Source organism: Mastigoproctus giganteus, chromosome 3 (assembly GCF_048544385.1).
Source record: "Mastigoproctus giganteus isolate SK-2022 chromosome 3, ASM4854438v1, whole genome shotgun sequence".
NCBI lineage: Eukaryota > Metazoa > Arthropoda > Arachnida > Uropygi > Thelyphonidae > Mastigoproctus > Mastigoproctus giganteus.
Genome location: NC_143577.1, coordinates 164,958,267 through 164,982,322, shown reverse-complemented (window position 1 = coordinate 164,982,322; position 24,056 = coordinate 164,958,267). Strand labels below are relative to the sequence as shown.

Genomic DNA, 24,056 nt, shown 5'->3' with positions numbered 1-24,056 from the left:
CTTCCCTAACACCGTCAAAAGCTCAACTGTGTCAGTTTCCTAACTCATCTTCACAAAACGCCAACGAAATCTCAACTGTGTCCCCTTCTTTCCCCGTTCACTCACTTTTGTCATCTCAATTCCGTACTGCCTCCTTATGTCGGGCCTGCTTTTTTTCTCAGATTTACCCAATCTTCTCATTTTGTCAAACTTTCATCATTTCCTATTCGTCCTTTAAAATTTCTCAAGCCGTATATTCAGAGCTCATTTTAATAAATTTCCAAATTTTTCCCAGGCAATCCGCTGCTTTGAAGTTCGCCGTCATCTTCGCCACCCCTTGTTAAACGTAGCAGATTTATTTTACATGCTCTAACAACCATGCCATCGCCGACAGTCAGATCAGACGCAAATGTGATTGCTAGCCGGAGTAATTTGGCCCGTATTTATTACCAGACCGATATTTTTGGTGTCACCGGACAAAGGGATGTCTACCAATGTTCAGTCTACAGCCCTATGTTCTTCAGAGTCAGTATTTGCACCTGCTCGCCAGCAGTTGTTGTCACCATTCCCGTTGTTATTGTTTGTTCTATGCCATGGTGGGAACCGAAATGTACCTCTAATAGCTTACCGCTCCCTTCTCTAATTCAACCTTGTCTAATTTTTAATCCTTGTGAGTGACTGGAAATGTTTACTGTCCTATTTTGCTATTTCCTAAGCTTTATTTTAAATAAATCTCGCTCATTTCTAAAATATTAACATGTAAGATTTTTTTCATCTTACAAATCCTTTAAAGTGTATGGAGGAACTACAAGCAACAGCAAATGCAGATAAAACTTTCAGAAGCAACGAATTTTGCACACCTTGAGTAATGAGAAAATTCGAGTTCTGGTTAGAACATTTTCCATCAGATAATGCCTCATGTGGAAGTTATAATCTAATGCAACCTCAAGAAATTGAAGAACTTAAAATAAATGGATGTGAAAGCAACTCCCACTCACTGCTGTTCCCCTCTTCTAGCCTGCATGTTACTGTAGGATGCCACGTGACATCACAATGTCGGAGCTGAAATGACGACGACAACAGTAACTTATTTTTAAACAAATTACCACCACATACCACTCATTATTCTCCTCCACACATTACTAGACTATTTCAAGTGCATCAACAATGAGAATTGCTCATGCACGTAAACAGAAATCGTTTTTTTTGGGGCTGCTATCCCCACATCCCCTCTAATATTAAAGAACCTGATACTAACAACTTGTACATACAATTACTGCAAAAAACATTTTCAAGAAACTTGAAAGTAAAACAACCTAATCTCACCAGTCCTTGCCTACCAGTACACATTAGCCCGGGTTCGAATCCCGTCGATGACGCGAGGAACTTTGATGGGCTTTTTTTCACTTTGTGGCTGCGTTAGTCTCTTGAGTGTAGATGAATTTCTTCAGAAATTGCAAGATTTTCGTCCAGCAAAACGGGAAAATCCAGAGAACATGCAATTTACAGATAAATACATGAGTTTATTAAATAATGGCGTCTCCCTAATAAGTTTCTGAGTACACTTCATGAAAGTGGCTGCCTCGGTGGGCAGGAGCAGCAGTGCGTAGCAGTCTTGATTATACCGGTGTTCGAGCTCGTGACCACCAAATACAGAGGATGGGGAAAGGTCCTGGAATAGCCACCGCATATTCCCGGAGCAATATGGCCCTGGTTGCTAATATCCTAAAAACCAAATAACTTCATCAAACATCCACACGGAAAACATGTATTGCGAAGGTATCAAATTCACTCGTATATCATTCAGTTAGTCTTACATGCATCCTCTTGCAAACGGAATAACAACCGAGAACAGAGCAAGACTACGACTAAACGACCACGATGTTTACGCATTCCCAATAATCAGAACTCGACCGGACAATCTCTCCATTCTTCAGCCACACTCACAACGGAGATACTCATATTCTGGCGTTCAGCCAGAATACTATTTTTAGCAACGCAATGTATATAGCTTTCAGGGATCTTCAAAGATATGACAATTGTAACTTTCTGAAACAATAAACCCCGGGGGCTCCCATCTGAGTATGGGCTTGGCACACCCAGGGTCCTGAGCTGGATATCATCATTCTTCTCTTTCTTGGTGATTCCCTTTTACTTCTCTCTCTCTCTCTCTCTCTCTCTCTCTCTCTCTCTCTGAGGGTTACTCGGGAACTTTTTTTTTTTCCTGGTGCAGCATAAGCCTCAGGCTTCCTTGCATCATATGGATATTAATAATAATGGCTGTTTCCTTCAGTTAAGGCAGAACATATTCGCCGTATCTAAATCGAAAAATAGTGCATTATTCGGATGATCAAAATGAAAGTATTTTACAGATAAAATACTAGAGAAGCTAGTAATTTCTATAATTTTGCGATAATTACTGAAGATAAATAAAAATATCGATACAAGGAATCATACTAAATCAATAAATTCAACTTATATGAACTTAAGTTTCTTCAATTATAATTTTTTTTTTAAATAAAATTAATCCGATAAGTAAAACGCTCAGCTTCTGATATGAAGCTCTTGAATGTCTACAAAGTATCAATAAATATTAAAGAAAATACAAAAAGGCTACAGAGCAATCTCCATATCCTGCGGGCTGCTAAAAGTTTTTGAAAAACGATCCAACTCACCTTAGTCGAACATTGCTTCAACGGACGACCACAAGTATCTCCATAACTTTCCATAGGTCTATGGCGCCTCCGTAGCCAGGTGGGAAGGAGCAGTAGTGCATAGCACATGCTTCTTGATTAGACCGGGGTTCGAGCCAGTCACCACCAAATAGAGGATGCGGAAAGGTCAGGGAATGACCACCACATATCCCAGAGCAATATGGCCTTGGTTGCTAAAAACCAAACAACAAAAGGTCTATATTCACTGATCTCTTAATAACCAGCTGGGAAATCCAAAAGCCCTAAATGCTAAAACTCAATCGTTTCCTTGACATAAAAGCAGCTTTTGACACTTTGCATGACAGCTGGTGAAAATTGAAACATGTTTTACTTCAGAATCGAAGGAAACTTATTGATTCTAAATAAATTTAACAGGAAAATTTTCAAATCCAACCATACATTGGACAGCACGACCTCTGGTCTCCTACAAGCAGTCTTTCCTTGTGGTTCTTTGCCACAGCTTTAGAGCCCTTCCTTGCAAAGCACCCAAACATCTCAAGATGTTTGTCACATCAGATGATCCAGCAAAAGTACATGCAGTCGCTTTGAAACGTCCTGATTGAACTCAAAGATTGTCTCAGGTTAAAGTTGCATCCTCAAAGCAGCTCGATGACCTTTGCAAAAAGGAAAACAATGATAGCACTCAATCGACGGGCCCATCATTGAAAAGTTCACTCCGACATCTATTTGGGGTTGAGGTCAGATGACAAACGATCCTTAAAGGACCACATCAATATGGCCAGGCAGGAAACGGTCTGGGTGATCCGAAAAGATCTGGTCGGTATTAGACCGATTGTTTCTCTTGTATTAAGTCAAAAAATTTGATCCCTCTACTGTGTGTGCGCTTTCGTCAGGGCCCTCCTCTGCTGAACTCCAATTTCTTGAAACAGTATTGGCACCTGAGATGGTTAAACAGGGCGATGGGCCACCCTTTCACATCTCCCAGAGTGTGCTGTACAAACCTCAACAGGAAACCATCAAAGAAATCTGCACACTTAGCCACAACAGCTTTGTGGCCTACTGGATGCAACGACAAACCCTCGGACTATCGAACGAATCCGGTGCAGTGCAACACCTTATCTTAGATCTTCACTACAAAACCTGCACTACCTAGAACTAGTGTTTCTGGGGAATATGTTTTGACCATAACTCCCTGGGAATTCGTGCCTCAGCTCAAAGCACTACAGACAGGACATCCTGAAACAGTTGTATAAAGTACAACTATGGACTGTACCACTTTCAGTTCAGAAATTTCAGTGTCTGAGCTTACATTGTAAATACGTTTTACCTTTTTTTTTTTTTTAATTCAATATGTAATTGCCTTGAATATTTAAAATGTACACCCCTCTAGCCAAAACCAGGACGTTCTTGGGGTAGCTACTGATGTGGAAATAAATCTTAAGTACCGAGCAACGAGATTGAGTGAAACAAAGGGTTGGCATTACCAAGAAGGACATTAAGGTCTGTAAATGCTTCTGGGGACTAGGCACCTGCGAGGTGATTAGATTCAAGTGTACAAGACCTTGAATGGATTGAACAATGCTAATGTGATTCTTGCTCATTGCTCACCTGGGGCCTCAATTCCCATTGAGGAAAGACAATTGTAAAATAGATGTTCGGGAATTCGCTTTTAGTCAGTGGGTGGTTGATAGTTGGAACAAACCTCCATCTATTGTAGTTGGAGGTCAGCAAATTGCTACTTTAGCAATTTGTTGCGAGTTTATTGCTAGTTTAGCATTATCTGAAGAACTTGGCATACAGTACTTCAGATTTATATTAAACACGATATTACTCTATTTGAAGACTTACAATATTTTTAAAAACGATTTTATAGATGCTTTTCCAAATTTAGCAGTTTGAATTTTTCTGACTTTACCAACTTCAGTTGCCTCATGTGAGGATTTTTCAAATTATTTACGATCGAAAATGTCTGAACGACTACTTTGGCAATAGAAAATGATCTTTTGGAACAAATACCAAAATACGTATTTGGATTAACAAAATTTGGGGCGGCAAATTTGATTCCGCTTACAGGCGGCACTTACGGTCGCAGCGGCCCTGGCCCCATTAATAAGTTTTCTGTAAAATTTAAGATATCAATTCCTTTTGTTTAATTAGACATTTAATTTCCTTTTGACTCTAGGTGCTTCCTCAGGAATAGGAGCAGGTACAGCTGTTCATTTTGCATCATTGGGAAGTCAGTTATCACTGACTGGACGAAATGTTGAAGGACTTCAGAAAGTGGCTGAAGACTGCAAGAAAGCTGGATTGCCTGCTGATAAGGTTTGTCTTCAGCCTCAAATTTTTCAACCATTGCAGCTTTTAATAAAGTACAAAGATATTAAACTGCTAAGATGTACTAGAGGTTTATCCTGCCATGATCATTTTTGGGCTAATACTATTTCTAAATTATTTTTAGACCCAAACATTTTTCTGATATGCCATTGAAAGATGGGAACCTGCATAGTTGACCAAGTAGCAAATTTTTGCTTTTTAAACTATTTTCCTTAATTATTTTATAAACTAATTTCCTAGAAATAACTCGTTCATTTAATAAATGAAACTGCATTTATGAAATGGTACACACACCATATTCTTGTCTGTATTTTTCTTCCCTAAGTTCTTGAATGACTTGAAGCTATCCATGCCTGTTTCTTTTATTCATGGTTCCCTTGATCTAGTTTTTGGTCCCTCATCAGTTCAAATAGTCCAACAAAAAGAGCTTGTTTAGCTCTGAGTAATTGATGTAAATTTATTACAAAGGTAGTTGAAACAAGGATCTTTGAGGTAAAGCTTTCAAACTACCTCAAATCCAGTTTGTGGAAGGACCATTTTGGATCTCCCAATGGTTTATGAATGTTATTTGATATAGGCCAGATCTGACATTCCAGTGCAAACTACATTCATAGGAAGAAACTTGTAACCAGATTGCATGTCCAATTAACATGCCTATCACTTAAGTCAGCCCAAATTGCATTCTTAATATTTATCAACAACTTCATGTTACTATAATTCAGTAAACTAGTGGAATTGGACCTTTGATACTCTACTTTTGATAGTTCTCTACTATGTAGAACTACAACTATTCCTAAATAGTTGCTTACTACAAAAAGCCATAGAATCATCCTCAAAAGTAGATTCTCTTTCTGTACCATGAGAAAAACATTCTAAGTTTCTGATAAGACTGAACCAATGTATTCTGCAGATTCCTTTTGCTAAATATAAATCTTTTTCAGATCATTTGACACCATGCTCTGAAAACAGTTGAAGGCTGGACACTTTCTATAGACATGTAGATTGAAGCTTCACTCTCTGCTGCTACCTTCTCCAATATAAGTGGAGAGCATGGAATGGAATTTTTTTTTTTTCTCCACATGGGACTAGTCTAATGGGAGATGTATTATTAGAATACACTATGCCCTTACTCACTAGCATAGCTACCCTTTTTTGGGCCCAGAGGAAAAGAATATATTTAGTCTCCTACTTAATGAAAATTACAAAAACAGACAGCCAAAGATACCAGGCCCCTAAAGTGTTGGGTCTGGAGGCAATTGTCTGCCTACATGGTAGCTACACCACTGCCCTTACTCTTTGCATTGTATCTCTCTACATTAACTAAATGAGTCATCAGTTTGTAGGCTCCCACCAAATCATGAATTGAGTGGTTGTAGCCTCTTACCATTTTCCATAATCTCAATACACACTAGGCAAACTAGAGGAGTATTATGGTGGTCAATTTCAATGCACAATTCTGTAATATCTTTGCTTAAGGACAATAAGTTTGGTTTTCAAACACTTGTGAAGCAATTATGTAATTGCCTTTTTTACTAATGCTACATGGAGCTCAAGGTAGAAACAAATGACTGCAGGCAGTGTTGTCAACATTAAGATTTAATTCTCAGAATTTACTCATGACAACTTAACTTGAATGATTTGTGAAAAACACTTCTGTAATCAACAGTAAAACTGTTTACAGTTTTACTGCTGATTACAGCAGTAAACTGTTTGCAGTAAAACTGTTTACAGTTAAAAAGCATTTTAACTGTAAACAGTTAAAATGCTTTTTTATAAACAGACCATGCAGAGTGCTATAATCAAATCTTTGCTAGATTAACCAAATCTAGCAAAATAACCATGCCAAAACTATTTTAAATAATAGTTAAAACGCTATTACAGCATTTCCAAACTATGGAGTACAACTTCTATAATTCTCTTCCTTTACTTTATCTGAATAAACTTCAGATATTCTTATAAGAGAATGTTTTGATTTTTTAATATGAAGTATTTTTTCAAAAATACTTCAGTCTTGCATGGTTTATTTACCTGTTCTCAAATTACACTAAGATAAATAGCAGTGCCTAGGAGGCTGGATTTGAATAGATCTTAGTTTGAGCAAGAGAATTCCTTCTCTCAGGAACAAGTACATCCACTTTTCAGTATTAAGTGGATGCTAATGGTTAGAAATATATCTACTTCCACATAATTCAAGTTTTAGTTGAATTGCAACATTCTGCCATTCTTCTATGCAATGAATTGATCAAGATGACTATGGTTCCATTGCTTGATGGGTATGGTGCCTGTATGACACTCTGAATATGTGAGTGGGCATTTTCTTGCCAAAATTCTGTTTACTTTGACATGACCACTAATCAGTAATTTTTAAAATTAGCCATCTTGATCCTGATGTAAATAACATTTTTGCAGTCATATGGGCTTGAACTACTTAAATTATGATTGACTTGTCTTCAAATGCCACCTAGCTCATGCTATGAAGGCAGCATAATACTCAGATGTAAATGACCATCTAGGTTATCGAATTTCCTAGAATCTGACAACTAGCTGTGATTTGTATCTTAGTACACTTGTACTAAGCTACTTTGTATTGCTGCTGTACACAACTGTTAGTCTTAACCTGTGGTGAAAGAGGACAGCTACTGATGAGCACAAGATGGTCTTCCTGCTTGGGGTAATGGGATAGATCATCTGAGACACCAGGCCAGTCTTCACTACTCATGTCCTGATGGTATAATGGGCTAGTGTGTATGCAGGCTTGGGACATGCATGCTGATGTGACCATCTCTTCAAATGGTTTGTAGTAGTTATATTGTTTCTTGGGCTTTTTTCCTAGGAAATTTTTGAAATTCAATTAATTTTATCTATTTCTTCAAATAAATATTTGAATTTTATAAGGCTGTTTTGGTAAATTTGAAGCAAACAATAATACAAAGGAGCCTTAATTGATTTTAGTCAACCCAATAAATTTATTGCCTAATTTAGCATATCTTTAATTCTTTCAAGATTGAGTATTTAATGTGGTACAGTTTAGTTCAATGAGCATTTAACTGAATCTCTCAGTTAATGCAGGCATCCAAATTTTTCAGTTTGTTGCCTGAAACAGCTTATAGATGTAGCATCAACAGGCGTTTTTTAGAACCAACAGTGTCAAATGGTGATTGTTTCTTCTTGATTTACTTGAGTTGCTTAATTTCTTTGCTAACTTGATTACTTCATTTTTTTGCAAAACTGTTTCCATATATTCAGTCACTTGTCATGAAGAAATTATAAAAGTGAAACTTCATTTGCTGAGGCTCTTACAATTACTAATAATCTTGCACAGATTATTCCTTTACCTGTGATAATACCAGACAATCCTAATCACAGTGAACATTCTTTCTCACAAAATTCTGAGTACATACTCAAGGTGAGTTGTCCTCTGATAACTTGGTGGTCTTCTCTAATGGAGCCTTTCTTGTGGCCATTCCCAACTTAGTGTTTTGTACTACAAGAATGGAAATAGGATCTTCTGAAAGACTCAAATTCAGTGAAATCATTCTTCTAGGTATGGAATCCTTTATTGTACTCCACCTTCAAATCTCATCCTTTATCTAAACCTTGGTTTTCCAATAAATGTGTTAAGGCTGTTCAAGAGATGTTGCATATCATAATTGGCTTGTTCTCAATTTCATGTTTTCCACCTACACTAAAGCTTGCAACAACTGCAAAGCTGTTAATCAATTTAAACAGGCAGAGTACAAATGATAGCTGAGCATTTTGGCCTCTTGCAACAGCCAGTAGCTGCAATTTTTGCCCATCTATTCCCACCTCTGTCAAAACTATTGTTCTATTGCTAGTTTAGCCAAGGGCAAAGCTGACTTGGCAGCTTCCTATTTTTCTAACTGATGTATTAATGATCTTGGTAAACCACCTTCCACTATTTCTGGTATGCTCCATTCAATGCCTTCTGTGGTCTTCTTTCAGAAGGATCCTCTAATCTCCCTTGAATGTATGGTAACAGTGGGCATTCTCACTGGCTGCTACCACATATCCCTACTACCAAAGTTTAATAGAACAGATCTTGAATATTACACAGCTTGTCAGAAAAGCTGTGCAGCTATAGGGATGGAGATAAGTTTTTCAAGGATAAAAGATCCTATACCACTTTGAGAGTTAAAGTGGAATTGAGCTCATGTCTGGATTGTGGGAGTATTATAATAGGAAGACAATATAGGTTTAAAGATTCTATGGAGAAACATTATAGAAGATTATGGGATATCTGCTGTGGCTAAGCATTTTTAGAAGTGTCATTTCTCCAGATGCTGTTGTCATTGATTGTTTGCATTGGTATAGTCATCAGAAATGACTTGTTTGCAGATCTGTTTTTCAGAATATACTATCAATGGAAATGGAGTCCATATTCACCCCCTCTTTGATCCTTCTTGGATAGGAACAGTTCCACCTAACATGCTCCTGAGCCATCTATATATAGAGAATTCACATGCTTGTAACAAAAGCCATGATCCTGCTGATCTTATTTAAAGATGTTCTATGACAGTAAAAGCCTTTTGAGAAAGGAGACAGGCTTTGAAGGCTACAGTGTTTAATTTAATATTTCTTATATATTTTAAGCTTATTTTATCTATTTTTATTGCTTTTAACTAGTTGTCAGTAACTTAATTTTTACATCAATTATTTTAGTTTATCTTATTGTTTATACAGTTGTGTATTCAATTGCAGTTAGTATGGAGTTAACTTTCCCAACTCAAAAGTTCTGTTTAAAGAACTTGTCTTGATCAGTCAGATGGACACCTCAGTTTTAGTTAACTTGCTAATGCTTTATAATTGTAACTAAGCATGAACACCACCTTCTAGCCCATGAAGAGGATAGTTATGAACTGTTTTATAAATTCCTGTATACCTAGTATCCATTTTTACATAATAGAAATGACCATTTATTTAGTAGTTTGTGACATTTTTGATTCAGTGTATGTAAGCAGTTTCTAATGTAATTTCATTCATAAATCTAGTCCTTAATTTTTTAGTTATTTGTAGTATTAATTACTTTGCATTCCTTTTTTTTAGGTCTAAAAGTTATGCTGTTAAAATTAAAATGGAATTTCATTTTTGAAAACTATGCTTAACCAGAATAGTACTCTAGTTTGTTCTAGCCTAATTTTAGTTTTTTTAGTAAAAAATACTACAGAAACTATTAAATGTTTCTCTAACCTTCTTTTTAGGTATTTATAATAAGAGGTGAATTAGAAAAAGTGGATGATATCCAAAATATTATGGAAAAGACAATTGAAAAATATGGAAAACTAGATATACTAGTAAGTAATGTTCTCTGCAGATTAACATTGGAATGTGTAACTTCTTTTTAGGTTTGTCTTGTTATAATAACAAAGGGTGATGGCAAGAATTTTTTTTCTTTAAATCATAAATTAAAGTTACATAATCGTTTAGTTTTTCAATATTCATTCATAGGCTTATCCTTCTAAAACTATCAAAGCAACTTGACCAGTCTTTCGAGCTTTTTCTATAAAAAGCTTGAATTTTTTTTGAGAATTCAAAGTATTAAGTCTGGAGAATTTCTAGACTTAATACAATTTGCACCAGAAAGTGCAAATTGTTTGTTTATTTTATGGTCATGACCTCCAGAAATAGCTTTAGACAAATCAAAGGCATTCAAAACTGATTCTCATAACCAAACAGATCAATAAACAGTGGTTTGTCTGGTTATTTTGGAAACAACTTCCTTATTTGGAATCATCTTCATCAATTATCCTATGTTAGCTGTTCAGATGGAATATTTTTCCAGTTTATGCAACTTACCATTTTTTAATTGGTAAGCATTGCTTTTGCCTGAGTTAATAACTGGACAGTATGTTAATTTAATACCTTTTTGATTTAAAATGAATACTACAAACTCTTATTTTCATTAAGAGTAGGAACTTGGAATTTTTTTGTAATGGTGAAAAATGTTGCTATTTGATTTACAATGCTTCCATGCCTATACTCAAATTTTGAAAGTGCATTTCAATGCACTCCATGGAAAATCCCATTTGGATTTTCTGCCAAATAGTGACCTTAGAAAAAAAAATTGGAACTTAAATCCAGATTATTTACAATTTCTTCATGACACCTATAATTTACAATCAAAGCAGTAACTGTAGCATCATTTAAAGTGAGTAGTCTTGCAAAAAACAAATCAATTTTGATGGTCAATTCATCAGACAACATTTTTTTGAAAATCAAGAACAAAAATGAAGTTAAAAGTTGCCCTTCAATATTCTTAATACTGAGATGCATTGAGAAAATGTGAGCAAGCAATTACATGCTGATATTGCTAATTGTCATTTTCTTTGCAACTGGATGAATTTACAGATGTCAATCAGCTCAGCTGCTTGTATTTATTCATATGGTTTCAATGATTCTGCCACTAGAGAACTGCTGGGTATAGTTTCATTAAAAGAAAACTAGGTTTTGATGTCTTTACTCATTCAAACATTTTATTGAAAAAATTAAGTTACCACTAAGCTTGTAACAGATGGAGCTAAAGCAATCATGGACATCTTAAATTCATTGTGCCAAAAGGATGAATTCCCAGATTTGAGTTGCCACTGTATCATCCACCAACAAGTTTTTTTTTAGCAAAAGATCAAATCCATAAATGTTATGGACATCACTTTCAAAATCAATTCCATCAGAGGACAATCTCTTCAAAGGAGACTTCAAAATTCAACTTGATGAAGAAACAGATCTGATATTACAGATGTGAGGTGGCTGAGTCCAAATAAATTTCAACAGAAATTTGTTGATCAAGGGAGATGATGATTATCAGCAGCTACAAGATATGGAGTGGTATGATCTGGCTATTTTATCAGTAAATTAAGTAATCTGAATTTGGAATTACAAGGAAAAATGCAAATATGTAATATCATTTGCAAAAAATCCTGTTTTTGAATTTAATAGTGATGTTTCTGGAATTAAAAAATTGGATTTTGAAACCAGTTTCAGTGATTTTAAGACATTATTCAATATTTCTTATCCACTTAATGTTAACTTAGATACAAAACAAATTGCAGAAAATTACTGCTTCTATTTTCACATAGAGAAAATATTACTTAAATAAAATTATTATATTACAAAAATCTTCCTAAAAGCCAGATCATCAGAAAGTTTAGCAAATCTTTTGCCAAGAAAGTACCCAAATATAAAAAATGCAGTGAACTTTTAAATTCCTGTTTTTGGTTCCACATCTATATAAATTTTTCCTATTTGAAACAAAGATAAAGAATCATTAGTCTCTTAGACTTACATACAGAAGATTCTTTACAGTTGGCCTTATCACACTATATCCCAAGCTTTGAAAGCTTGGCAGATGACATGAAGACAGCTTTGCATAAATTAATTTTAAATACTTATGGATTTAAATTCTGAATTATATTGAAATTTTTAAAATTTATCGACATTGTTCAATATATTGATATTTAACCTTGCGCAATGAAATTTGAGATGGTAGATTGCATCAAATTAAGTTGGCCACCCCTGATCTAGAACAGTAGTAAAGGTTACTGCAATTTCATTGGCATGCATGGTTTCATACTCAATTTTTCCAAAATTGAGTCCTTTTTCCTAGCAAAATGATAGATCTGGAGTAGGCTTAATAAAGACTACCTTATGAGAAGTATCCAAATTTCTTTATTGGACTGCTATTACAATAATGCAGCAACCAGACTAAAGTTTCAGATTATGTTAACTCATATTTGGGCTCCTGAATTTGTTTTGATATGGAAACAATTTTCTGACTAAATTAAAATATTAGTTAAAAGAATAACTGTCTAGATAGCTTCCTTGTAGGAAGCACTTCCAAAATCCTTCAGACTTATATCTAGGTTGCTCTAACTTCTCCAAATGAAGTTCTATTTCCTGTAACTTATCAGGGAAGTTGGATATCAAAGTAGCAACAATTTCAATTGTACATGAATGCTTCATGAACATGGTTAAGTCTAAACTTAATCTTCAAATTCTACAAGTTCCTTACAGTAAAGGTTGCCCCCACCTTTCATACCAGAAACAGTGCTCTTCACACCATTTTTTTACACTTAAATATGGTCCTTGCTCAGCCTCAATCATTCAAATTAAATGAAACAGTTCTCTTTTTAACCCTAAAGTAAAAAAATCAAATCTGATTAAATTTGAGTAGCTTAAATTTAAGCAAGAATTGCATAATCAATGCAGATAAATTTACTTAAAGGCCTTAATTTCATTCCACCCTCAATACTACTAGAACATGGCCAATCAACTTGGTTATTAGAATGTTTGTCTATTGTAATCATTGTCCCATTCCAATAAACATACTTCATGTAATCTTTTCTAAACCTGCTTAGTAGCAATTCCATGTCCTAAAGTTTGATTATGGATCTCCACTTTTTTTTTGTCCTAAAGTGGATAAATTAGTCACTGAAGGCAATTTCATTACTCCTAATGAAACTGATTAGATTACAAACTACCTTTTTAATCAACCCACTAGTCTCTAGTTTGACACTGAAAGCATAATGCAGCCTTGTAATTAAATATACAGATCATTTAGATTACAGAATAGTTTGAGGCTAAAGCCTCAAGTTACAGGGGACTTAACTAGTGTAAAGTTAGTGCAATTGCTACACTTCTATATGTAGCCAACAATTAATTGTAATAAATTGGCATCAAGTATCTCATGAGTTACCATGATATTGCACTACATTGAAAGTGGTCCTTCTCCATAGGAAGACTTATTCTCAGCAGATCCCACCTGTATGGGACCATTTTGGAACTTATTGGCTGTAGAGGATTGTATCTGCTGGGATAACTAACAAGTCTTCTATAGTTGAAGCCTTACTTATTCAAGGTAGTACAATATCATGGTAACTTATTATGAAGACATTCATAATGAGATACTTAATGATGCAAATTTGCTAACTAAAGAGTTGGCTACATACAGAAATGATGCAATTGCACTAACATTGTGTACTAAAATACAGATCATTTGATATACTACCATGATTTAACTCAACTTCATATGAAACAACCATATCAGTTTCATGATATGGTCTGTGGGACTGACCAAGTTTATGGCAGAACACTTTACCACATAAAAGTAAGCATCTTATAGGGAGGTGAACACTTTACCAGGCAATCATCTTGTAGGAGTTGTTATTAGCAACTTACAAAGTGAAATCTCAATTCTTCAAAGTGAAGAGGACCCATGTTTCTGATAATTACTATTATCAATTTAAATTAAGCTAATATTCAATGAAGAGAATTTTTATACTGTTGTTTTTCTTCCAAATACTAGATGTTTTTCTAACATCTTTTACTATACTTAGAATAGTAAACTACCAACTTTTGCATAAACTATAATAGTCTATATTAGTGACTTTATTAAGAGTTGAAGCTGGCTCCCTTTAATGGAAGGGAAAGGTGGTGTTCTAAATCAAACATTACCTTTTTTCTTTCTATGCAAACCAACTTTCAGAAGTTGGTTTGCCTTGCATAAAAACTTATTCCCCACCAACATTTAAGTGATGGATGGGAATTATGGTAGCTCAATGGCTGTTTGTACTAATCATTCATCAGATGCCAAACAGATTTTCATTTCAAAAATGAAAGCCAAATGCTGTTGTGCAAATTGATTTTTTTCCAAAAATCAAAGCAGTCTGAGAATAATCAGAGGATTAATATTACTTTTATTTCAATAAATAATTCAGTGTTGAATGCTGATAATTTGTTTTGTTCCACAGAACAAAACTGTTTGGGTGAACAAACTAAGTTTGAAGTGCAATGCTTAATTAAAATCAGAACTTGTATGATGGACCACACTACACTTAAAGTTGTGTAGTTTATTATAAAATTCTCTTCTGGAGAAGAACCATTTCTGCAATAAAATTGCTATTTAGTCTGTCAAAATAGTAATGGTATAGAATAAGGTTTTTAGAATAAAATTGTTGGTTACTTTAGTCAGTTTAAATTGGATTTTTAAGTATAATTCAGGGATGTCCCTGATAGCCAATTGAGATTGTATTATAAGTAACTTTTGTTTTGAATCTGGTGTTGAGTTTAAGACATCTGTCTTAGTATAAGAGTTGACACTTGTCTTAATGTTTTCTCATAAAAGGTGAATAATGCAGGCATGATTATTCCAAAATCAATTGAAGAAATTAGTATGGAGGAATATGACTTACTGATGAAAGTAAATATACGCTGTGTGTACCAGATGATCAAACTAGCTATTCCTCATCTTGCAAAGACAAAAGGTAAGTAACACTTATATTACACAATTTTCAGAAGAGCAAGTCTTAGATCTTTCTTAGCTAATAGATCAATTGCTTGATCTGGTTCACTTAATGCTCTAAGAATTTCAATTAAATTCACTGTATGAATTAAATTCATACAATTAATTCATTAAATTTAATCTACTTTTCCAGACTACCTGGAAAGTCAAATTACAGATGGTAGCAGTTTTATGGGTAGAACTTAAGCCAAATTACAACTGTACTACAAAACTATAGATTTTAAGGTAGCTTTTTATGCCTCTTCTAGCAGCAAGAGTCCAATATTAGTTTAAGTAGTCAAACTCCTCTTTCTAGTGGAGTAGGATGTGCCAGTTTGGCAACCTCACTTGACTTAAACTTAAATTGTGTAAATTTCTTTAAAATGTAGTTTACAAGTTATATCATACAACTAAACTTACTGCATGTTAAGTTTACAATAACAGATGCCTAGAATGTAACTAGTTTAGTTTCCAGATTTCTCTGGCATATCTCAAATTTAATTTGAAATCATTTACTTACTTTACTCAACTTCAGGTCAATATTTGCTTCATTATATATCTTGGTGGTCCATTTTTTGCTTTCTACTAAAAGGATTACTGTTAAAGGTAACTGGTATAGAAACCTTAAAGACAATTCAATAGCTGAACCCCTGTCATATAGTGGGTTCATCTATTGAATTGTCTTTAGTAGTTTAAACTTAAGTCTTTTGGATTCTTTAGCTATAAAATACCTAATGCTATTTTGGTCCTTGAAGTAATTTGGAATTAGACTCATTTTCCACTAATGATATGCCTAATTCAATGGTCTAAATAAGTTTCTCAACCTCTTTGTTGCTGCAGCATCATCTTTTAAAGATGCTATTTTTTTCATTACACTTTAAAAGGTAATGGGGAAATAGTTTGATTACATAACAGGATGTTTCCTGTTACAGCACCTTGCTTGCAAGGTGCCTTCTCACTCAAGTCTCCCAGGCACCTTGCAAGCAAGGTGCCTGGGAGACTTGAGTGAGAAGAATGACCAAATAAAAGTGACCAGATCTAGTACTAGGAATCAAACCACATTGCATTGACCACCCAAAGCTACTTATATCAGCACATTATAGATCAATGTTTGAATCAGTTTCTTATAAAACTTGATTTGCAAATTTTAACTTGCATTTTCTGTGGCATACTTGCCACACACCTGAAATGCAAGTCTAGATACTTGCAGTAGACTTCTTCCTTGAAGTTGCTATAGCATTGTACTAATTTCAAACAAATGTTCTGAGTGGTGCAATACCAGGACAATCCAAAGCTAAAATTTATTTAGCTGAGTATTAATACCATTTCATTAACTAGGCAGTAGTTGACCATCACTTAAGTCTAAAGCAATCTTATCCACTAGGTTTAAATGTAGCTGGGCCTCTTGATGTGCCTATACATACTAAAGACCTCCCAGTGATGCTACTAAGTTTCTAGGTTAGCATCACTAATTCAATATCCATATCCTTGATTCCAGAGTTAGATCATTGGAATCTGGCACATAGTATAATACTATCAAGTGTTTTAAGCAGACCTATGGAAAGGAAGTCCTGGTGGTTAAGGACTTGGCCCTAATATAGCATTTTAGCCCATGCTTCCCCAAGATGGATGGTCCTAGACCAGTCTTACTAGGGTTGACTGGCAACTAACTTGTCTTATTTTTAGACAAGATAATACATTGCATATTAACATATGTCCATATGCAATAATTCTGCTCTCAATTTATGAGAATTGTCTTATTTGGTGTTTATGAATGAATCTTTTATAAATTTAAAATTGTAGTCAATACTACAACTTTTGTGATAAACATCACAAGCTATCCATATATTATAGTTGAAGTACTAATGTTTTGTGCTGATTTGAATAGGTCATATGATGTATATGTAGAAATAATGTTCTTAGTTGCACAAGTAATTGCTTGTTTTTGTCATTGTTTGGTAACATGCCTGAAACCTAATGCATAGAGCTCATTACCTTATATTTGACTCCAACACTAATCCAAATAAAATTAGCTTATTCTGTCCTGAAACTTTTCCATTTGGCTTTTGTATCAATGCTTTATCTTTTTTGTGACATTTATCCTTTCCCATCTAATTGACTGATCCATAACTACTTCAGGGAAGTTTAAATTTTCCTTCTATAGATCATTGCTAAAATTCAATGTGCAGGGTTGGTATATTCAGGGCTGGCCCAAACAGAAGCAGGGCCCTGTGCAAAGTTGACTTGCAGGGCCTTGATACAAATTCATACAACAATAATTTATTGCATTTTGATATTTATTACATTGCACAAATTGGTTTAGTAAGGATGACATAAATAAATTATTTTAATAAACTTAACACTTCAATCACAATCTTTAATAAATCAAATAAGAAAAATAATTGCTTCATATACTTATAAAATACAATTTGGTACGTGACTTAATCAAATAAGGTCACAATGTTTTTTTTTTTTTTGTTCCATTTTCTTACATGTTTTATAGCAAATTCATTGATAATATCATCATAATTTTTAGTTTTTTGGCTATTTCGGATTTGATAGATAAAAATGGCTAAGGAGGTAAATCGTTCTTGACTAATGCTAGATCTCAAGTAATTTTTTTATTATTTTCAACCTTGAGAAACATCTTTCTGCAGATGTTGACAGTAATTGGTAAGGTTAATATAATTTTCAGAACAGTAACAAATTTTGGATACAATTCAAATAAATTATTTTTCAGTAAATATTTGTAATATTGTGATCCTGGAAAGCAAAACTTGACAAATTGATTTATTTAATGTAATCAATATCATCTTGCAAGGTAGCATTTAAGAAGATTGTTTTCAGTCAGTTTGAATATTATCCAAATTATATAAAAAACCATATGATGTCTCAGATTCGTGATAAATTTAGAATCTTTTCTTAAAAGAAATAATTGCACTATCGATTATGACTAGAGAATATTATATTCTTTGCCTGATGAAATAGGCTGATCAGTTCCTTCATAACAAAATTGCTTTGTTTTTTGTCCAGTTCTTTGACATCTTAAATTCAGATGTCACTTAATTCTTCAGCTATTTCCTTTGCAGTTATTAAAGAAGATTTAATTCACAATACTGTTCAAAAAATTAAATGTGAATTTGCAGTACCAATATTTGAATTTTGAAATATCTTGCTCATAATATTTACTTCATTCAGTATGTCATACCAAATGACCAAACTTAATAAAAATTCAAATGAAGTAAGTTTATTTTCAATTGATTGGATTTCGTTTTCATATCACTGGTATGTTCATAAAGGTATTTCAAAGCTAGAGAAAATTGGTACTTGGTATCTCACAGATTTCGCACTTTTGAGGCAACATTCCCACCTAGTTTCTGACATTGGTTTTGGAGTAAGATGTTTGACACTCTTTTAATATATCCCAGCGTATCACAGAACTTGCAAAAATATTATGCTTTGTAAAGTCCCAAAAAATGAATTTGCAAGAGAAGATAATTTTGAAATGTCCAAGAACTAAATTCAAATTATGACTTCTGCAAAGCATATACTGTGCTTTGGAATTCTTTTGCAGGATAAGTGCTTTGGTCAAACCAGTATTATTAACTTTAAATTTTCTCAGAAGAAAATTTAAGTCTACTTTTTGAATTCACTCGATCTCTCGAAGGTAGAAAGCAAAAGAGGGCTGAGAAAACCTAGTCGGTGGTATATATAGCCTTTAGAGTACAATAACTATGCAAACGCTGGCAACATAATTGTATGTCTGAGCGACTTGTAAGGTGAGATATTTTAAAGAAAATATTTTTCCATGTTCTTTGGATGTTTGACACATTCAGATAATGTTAATAACATGATTATTGGCGTTTTTTATGTATATTAAAAATATGGCAATGTTGCTAGATTTTGTGACAGTATTAAAACAAAAAAGAAACCATTTTGATTTTGCAAAATCAGTCAGTGGCACCAGGGCCTTCAGAAATGAGAGGCCTTGTGCATTTTCACCCCCCCCTCAGGCCAGCTCTGGGTATATTTCTGGAGGAGGAAAAGCTATCCATAAATCTATAGCTAGTCCTAATAAAGTTTATTAGTAGCATCAAACAGCAGATTTTACAAGTTTTAATTGTTGCTTTATTAGCATGGTCAGCAATGTAGTAAATAGTTATTCATCTTTCTTGATCTTAATGAATTATGACTTCATATTAACTACACTTAACTGCTTAGTACCAGATCAGTTAATTGCCCTGTCCAGAGTAGAACTGAAGTCTTTTCTTAAAGAGTAGAAATTCCAATTTACTGGAAGTAAAATTTGGCACTTTTTTTTATCTAATTTTTCCAATAGATTGAAATTCTGCATGTTTAGTTAACTCATTATGGTCCATTACACTCAATTTCCTAGGTGATGAAAAGTGGCAGCAATCCCATAAGTGCTCTTGTATTAGAAAAGTTCATGTTCTGAACTTCCTATTGCTTGTTCAGTGACTTCACTTTTTTTGATATTGAATCAAGTCTTCATATTTGTGGTACTATCATAATTAAAGAACAATGATCAATTTAACAACTTGTAAAATTGCAAGTTTACTTTTCATTCATTGAGTTCTGATAGGGGTAGGACTGATAATGGAGAAAGTGTTGTCAAAGTGATGAATGCTAATGAATTTGTCCCTTAGAATTATAAAAATTTTTGATATTTCATTGTTTCTGGTGCTTCTGGAAAACAACTTTCATTAATATCACTGACTATAAAACTAATTTTCTCATCTGTTAACTGTTTTTTAACAGTAACTATATACAGCAAGCTTTGCTAGCAAAAATAAGGTGATTATCCCTTTGCATAAGGCCATGGTTGGGCTGCATCTCCTCTCTATAAGTCTAGAGGTCTCACTAAGAATGTAAGTCTGGAATAGGTGCAAAGGGCAACCAGACTGAGGGGAATAAAGTGCTCTTACCTAGAAAGGCTTCAGTTCTGAAAATTGCAGTCTCTATACTCATATCTATGGGATGTGATTAAAATGTTTAAAACCTTGAATGGATCAAGATGAATGTTAATGGCATTCTTCCACTTGAGACTATCCACAACTGGGCATAACTATCCAGTTGTATAGTTGCAGGATAAATGCTGGTTTGCTTTCAGCCAGCATATGGCCAATTGTTGGAACAACTTCATCTATTATGGAAGTTGATGGATTAAATAAATTTAAGGGAACTAGACATTCTTGTAGGGTATAGATGGGTTAGCTGATGCTGTATAAGCTTGCTTTCTTGCATAATTTGACAATCCTCCTATTTATAGGAGGATTGGGTCAGGCTTTTGGAAAAATCTAATCCTGACATTGTTTTAGGGTGTTAATGTAATTGTATGAGTAATTTATCATGATGACTTCCAAAATAAGTTTTCTGTAAAGTTTTTACGCTCTAGCTGAATTGCAAAGATGGTGATTACTTTACCTCACATGGAGCACTTGTATTTCAGCAGAAGATACTCTAAAGTTTATAATTCAGCATGGTTTATCTGAACCACCATGTAGTTATTCTTTTTATTGATGTTAGATATAGGATGTAAAATCCCTGGATTTGAGATCTGCTAGATTTTAGAGGTATACCTACTGGTCAACCACCCAAGGTAATGGGAGTGCCATGACTTGAACTAAGGGAGTGGTTGTCCTCTGAGTCACAGCCTTTGACTTTCTTATAAAGTCATTTTGGTGTGACAAATACTGGGAGAGCTCAATATGAGGATATTTGGTGCAGATTTAGTGTAGTAGGCCTTTATGATGATTTGAAAAAGAGGGATGCTCCAGCTTAAATTGGGGCCCATTAATCTCTCAGCTGCTCACATCCTTGGCAGAATAAGGTGCTCCAAAGGAACTAGTGACTATTGTCAGGGAAATAAGTTCTTTCTTTCTACAAAAAGATAGATGGAATAGGACCAGGGTATACCTACCAGGGGCAAAAGTTGATAGAGGATCTCAGTAAATTTAACACTGAGATTGCACAAGGCCCATAGGGCAAATTTTTCTCAGTGGTCTCTTTTAGCAGGAGAGACCCCTCTAAAAGGATGGGATACCTCAAATAGAAAGGGTGCAGTGACATTTTGTGATGCTATTGAGGCAGTGCTAGGTGGGTTGGAAAATTGCTAGCTTGAGGGACTAATAGATTATAATAGTTTCAGGCAGAGAAATGATTCTTTCACTGTTATTGGAATGAGCAGCAATGTGGAAAGCAAGGTGCTACAGTTTCAAGAACTGCTGGGGTCCTTATGTAATGGTCCATATAAATGGATTGTTTAGGTGACTAAGAACTAGTGCATGAATATTTGTATATTCACCAATGCTAGAAGTACAGTAAATGAATTTGAAGTACTGGTATCACATCAAAGGCAGATATTGTTGGGATATCAGATGGCATCACAGATAAGGTCTTTAAATTCTACAATGTGTAGAAAGAACAAGCAGAATAGAGGTTGAATGCTTAAAATCTAAGGTAGTGTCTGGTTGACATGAGTGGCCAGTACATTTGAGCTCATTTTGGTGACATGAGCACTGAAAACAAATGAGTTATGGGCCAAATGAGAGTACAACAAAACTCTACAAATAAATAGTGGGCCAGTAAATCCATGTCTTATGAGATTAAGTTTTCAGATGTTGACTAGAACTTCTAGTTCACTTCCACACTAAAGATTGGATGACTATCCTCTACTGCAGTATGTTTGAGAGGCAACTAGAGAGCAATCATCTGATTATAAGCAGATTATACAGATAAAGGAAATACTAAGTGGCAGTTATCATATGATATACAATTTGTTTAAAGATGTAACTACCATCAGTGGTAAAGGAAAGGATTTTGTTTTCATAAAGGTAACTATGCTGATCTCAGACATGTTACCAACAATTCTAAATGGGAAGTATTCAAGGAATTAACCATATGGTAGGTCTAATCAAGTCAAGAAGTTAGGCAAGTGAAGGCAGATTAAGATCATTTTTCAAAAAATGGCAAAGACTTTAAACCCTAAAAGGAAAGGATGAATCAGATTGGTTCACTTAATGTTGTTGGTTGGACTGATCCTGCTTGGGTGGCTGACCAATTGAATGGCTACTTTGCATCCTCATTCACATGAGGCCTTCTGTAGGGAAGTAGAGCCCAAAGTTTTTATCAAACTAAATGATTTTGTAATAACTAAGGAAAGTGGAAGAGATTAAAGTTAAACATAAAGGCACTTAGAATGGATGGATCTATCTACTTATTAATGGGGGAAGCAAAGGAACAAAGCAAAAAATTTAGTTGTAGTTATGAGAGCATCCTTGGATTTAGAAGGCATCCCCATAGAATGAGGATGTGCAAATATCAAAGTGATAAGTAATTTATGTTTAACTTCTGTTCTGGTGAAAATGCTTCTCTGGTTAAAGCATTAAAAGATAATCTAGACAAGACTGGCAGTTCATACACAGTATGGGTTTATTAAGAGCAAGTCTTGTCTGACCAGTTTGATTGGATACTATTGTGGGTAGGAGCAGCAGTGCATAGCACAGTCTTCTTGATTAGACTGGGGTTCAAGCCCTTGAGCCACCAAATACAGAAAGGTCAGGGAATGACCTTTCTGCATCCTCTCCCCAATATGGCCTTAGTTGCTAATGCTCCTAAAAACCAACTATTGTGGTCACAAAGGAACTGGATATAAATTATCTGAAACCTATAAAAACAAGGCTCATTAGAACACTATTCATGCTTATAATGCAAGCATGACTCCCATTTGTCAGTTGAAACTAGTTTTTAGCCACTAGGAATTCAAAAGGAATCCACTTTGGATTCCTTGTGAACACATGGCAATATTTTCAGTAACACTAATCCACAATATTCATTATCCTTTGATGTCTCTAAGAACAAATTTTCTTGTAGAAGAACTTGCTGATTTTTAAACTAGACTTTAAATTTCTTTAAACATGAAAAGTAGATTCCTTTTCAATTTTATAGTTAACTCCCTATTGAAATTCCTAAAGAAACAGATGCAATAAAACAGTTGACCCTCATTTCATTCATTCTTAAATGGAAGAATTGAGAAAGTAATGACTGAAATGTGTAGTTCATTAATGTCAACTCTAATTAATAGAACAGTGCATTTTCCTTTTTCTCACTTCAATTTCAAAACACTGACAGTTAATAGCCACATAGAAAAGCAGTTCACCTTTTGTGACAGTGTTTATCATTTATATTTAACAAAATGAACAAGTTTATTTTTAAATAATGTATTATACAGTACATTAATACAAGGTGGAAACAATTTAATATTCTGATTTTTCTTAGACAGTGTTATGGTTATCATACAAAGAACTATCAAAAATTAATAGTATATATTAAGTTTGAACAATGGCTAGAATTCTAACATGATCCCACTTGCAATGTGATTCTTTGTTTTACCTTTACTTGAGATTTCAGGAAGGACTACTCTTGCACATAAGAAAATCCTGCCATCTCAACACTGCCTTACTGCAGAACAACCAAAGTAAAAAGCCCTTGGTGATCATTTGATATCAGCAAGGATGCCACACCTATGCAAATCACCAAGGAACTATACTACTGTAACCTACAAGTATCTCATCCTGACTTGCCCCAAAGAGCTTAAGCCAATTTCATAAAGTCACCTAATGTCAATTAGGTAGTGGAGTTAACCCCCAGTTTGGAATATGATAAAAAAAAATCAAGACAACTGGGGCAGACATAACTTTAAAGGACATATGGCTGTCCCACTGTATTTCAATAGTAACCATTGAATCACAAAC

General features: G+C 34.4%; 1 protein-coding gene across 1 annotated transcript in view; it reads left to right on the top strand.

Moving 5' to 3' along the window:
* Positions 1 to 24,056, top strand: part of LOC150088384 (uncharacterized) — a 74,778-nt gene that overhangs the window by 9,324 nt on the left and 41,398 nt on the right. The window contains exons 2-4 of the mRNA XM_090370754.1: positions 4,837 to 4,976; positions 10,208 to 10,300; positions 15,127 to 15,265. Coding sequence (XP_090226880.1) covers positions 4,837 to 4,976; positions 10,208 to 10,300; positions 15,127 to 15,265 — 372 coding nt within the window. The remainder of the gene's footprint in view (positions 1 to 4,836; positions 4,977 to 10,207; positions 10,301 to 15,126; positions 15,266 to 24,056) is intronic.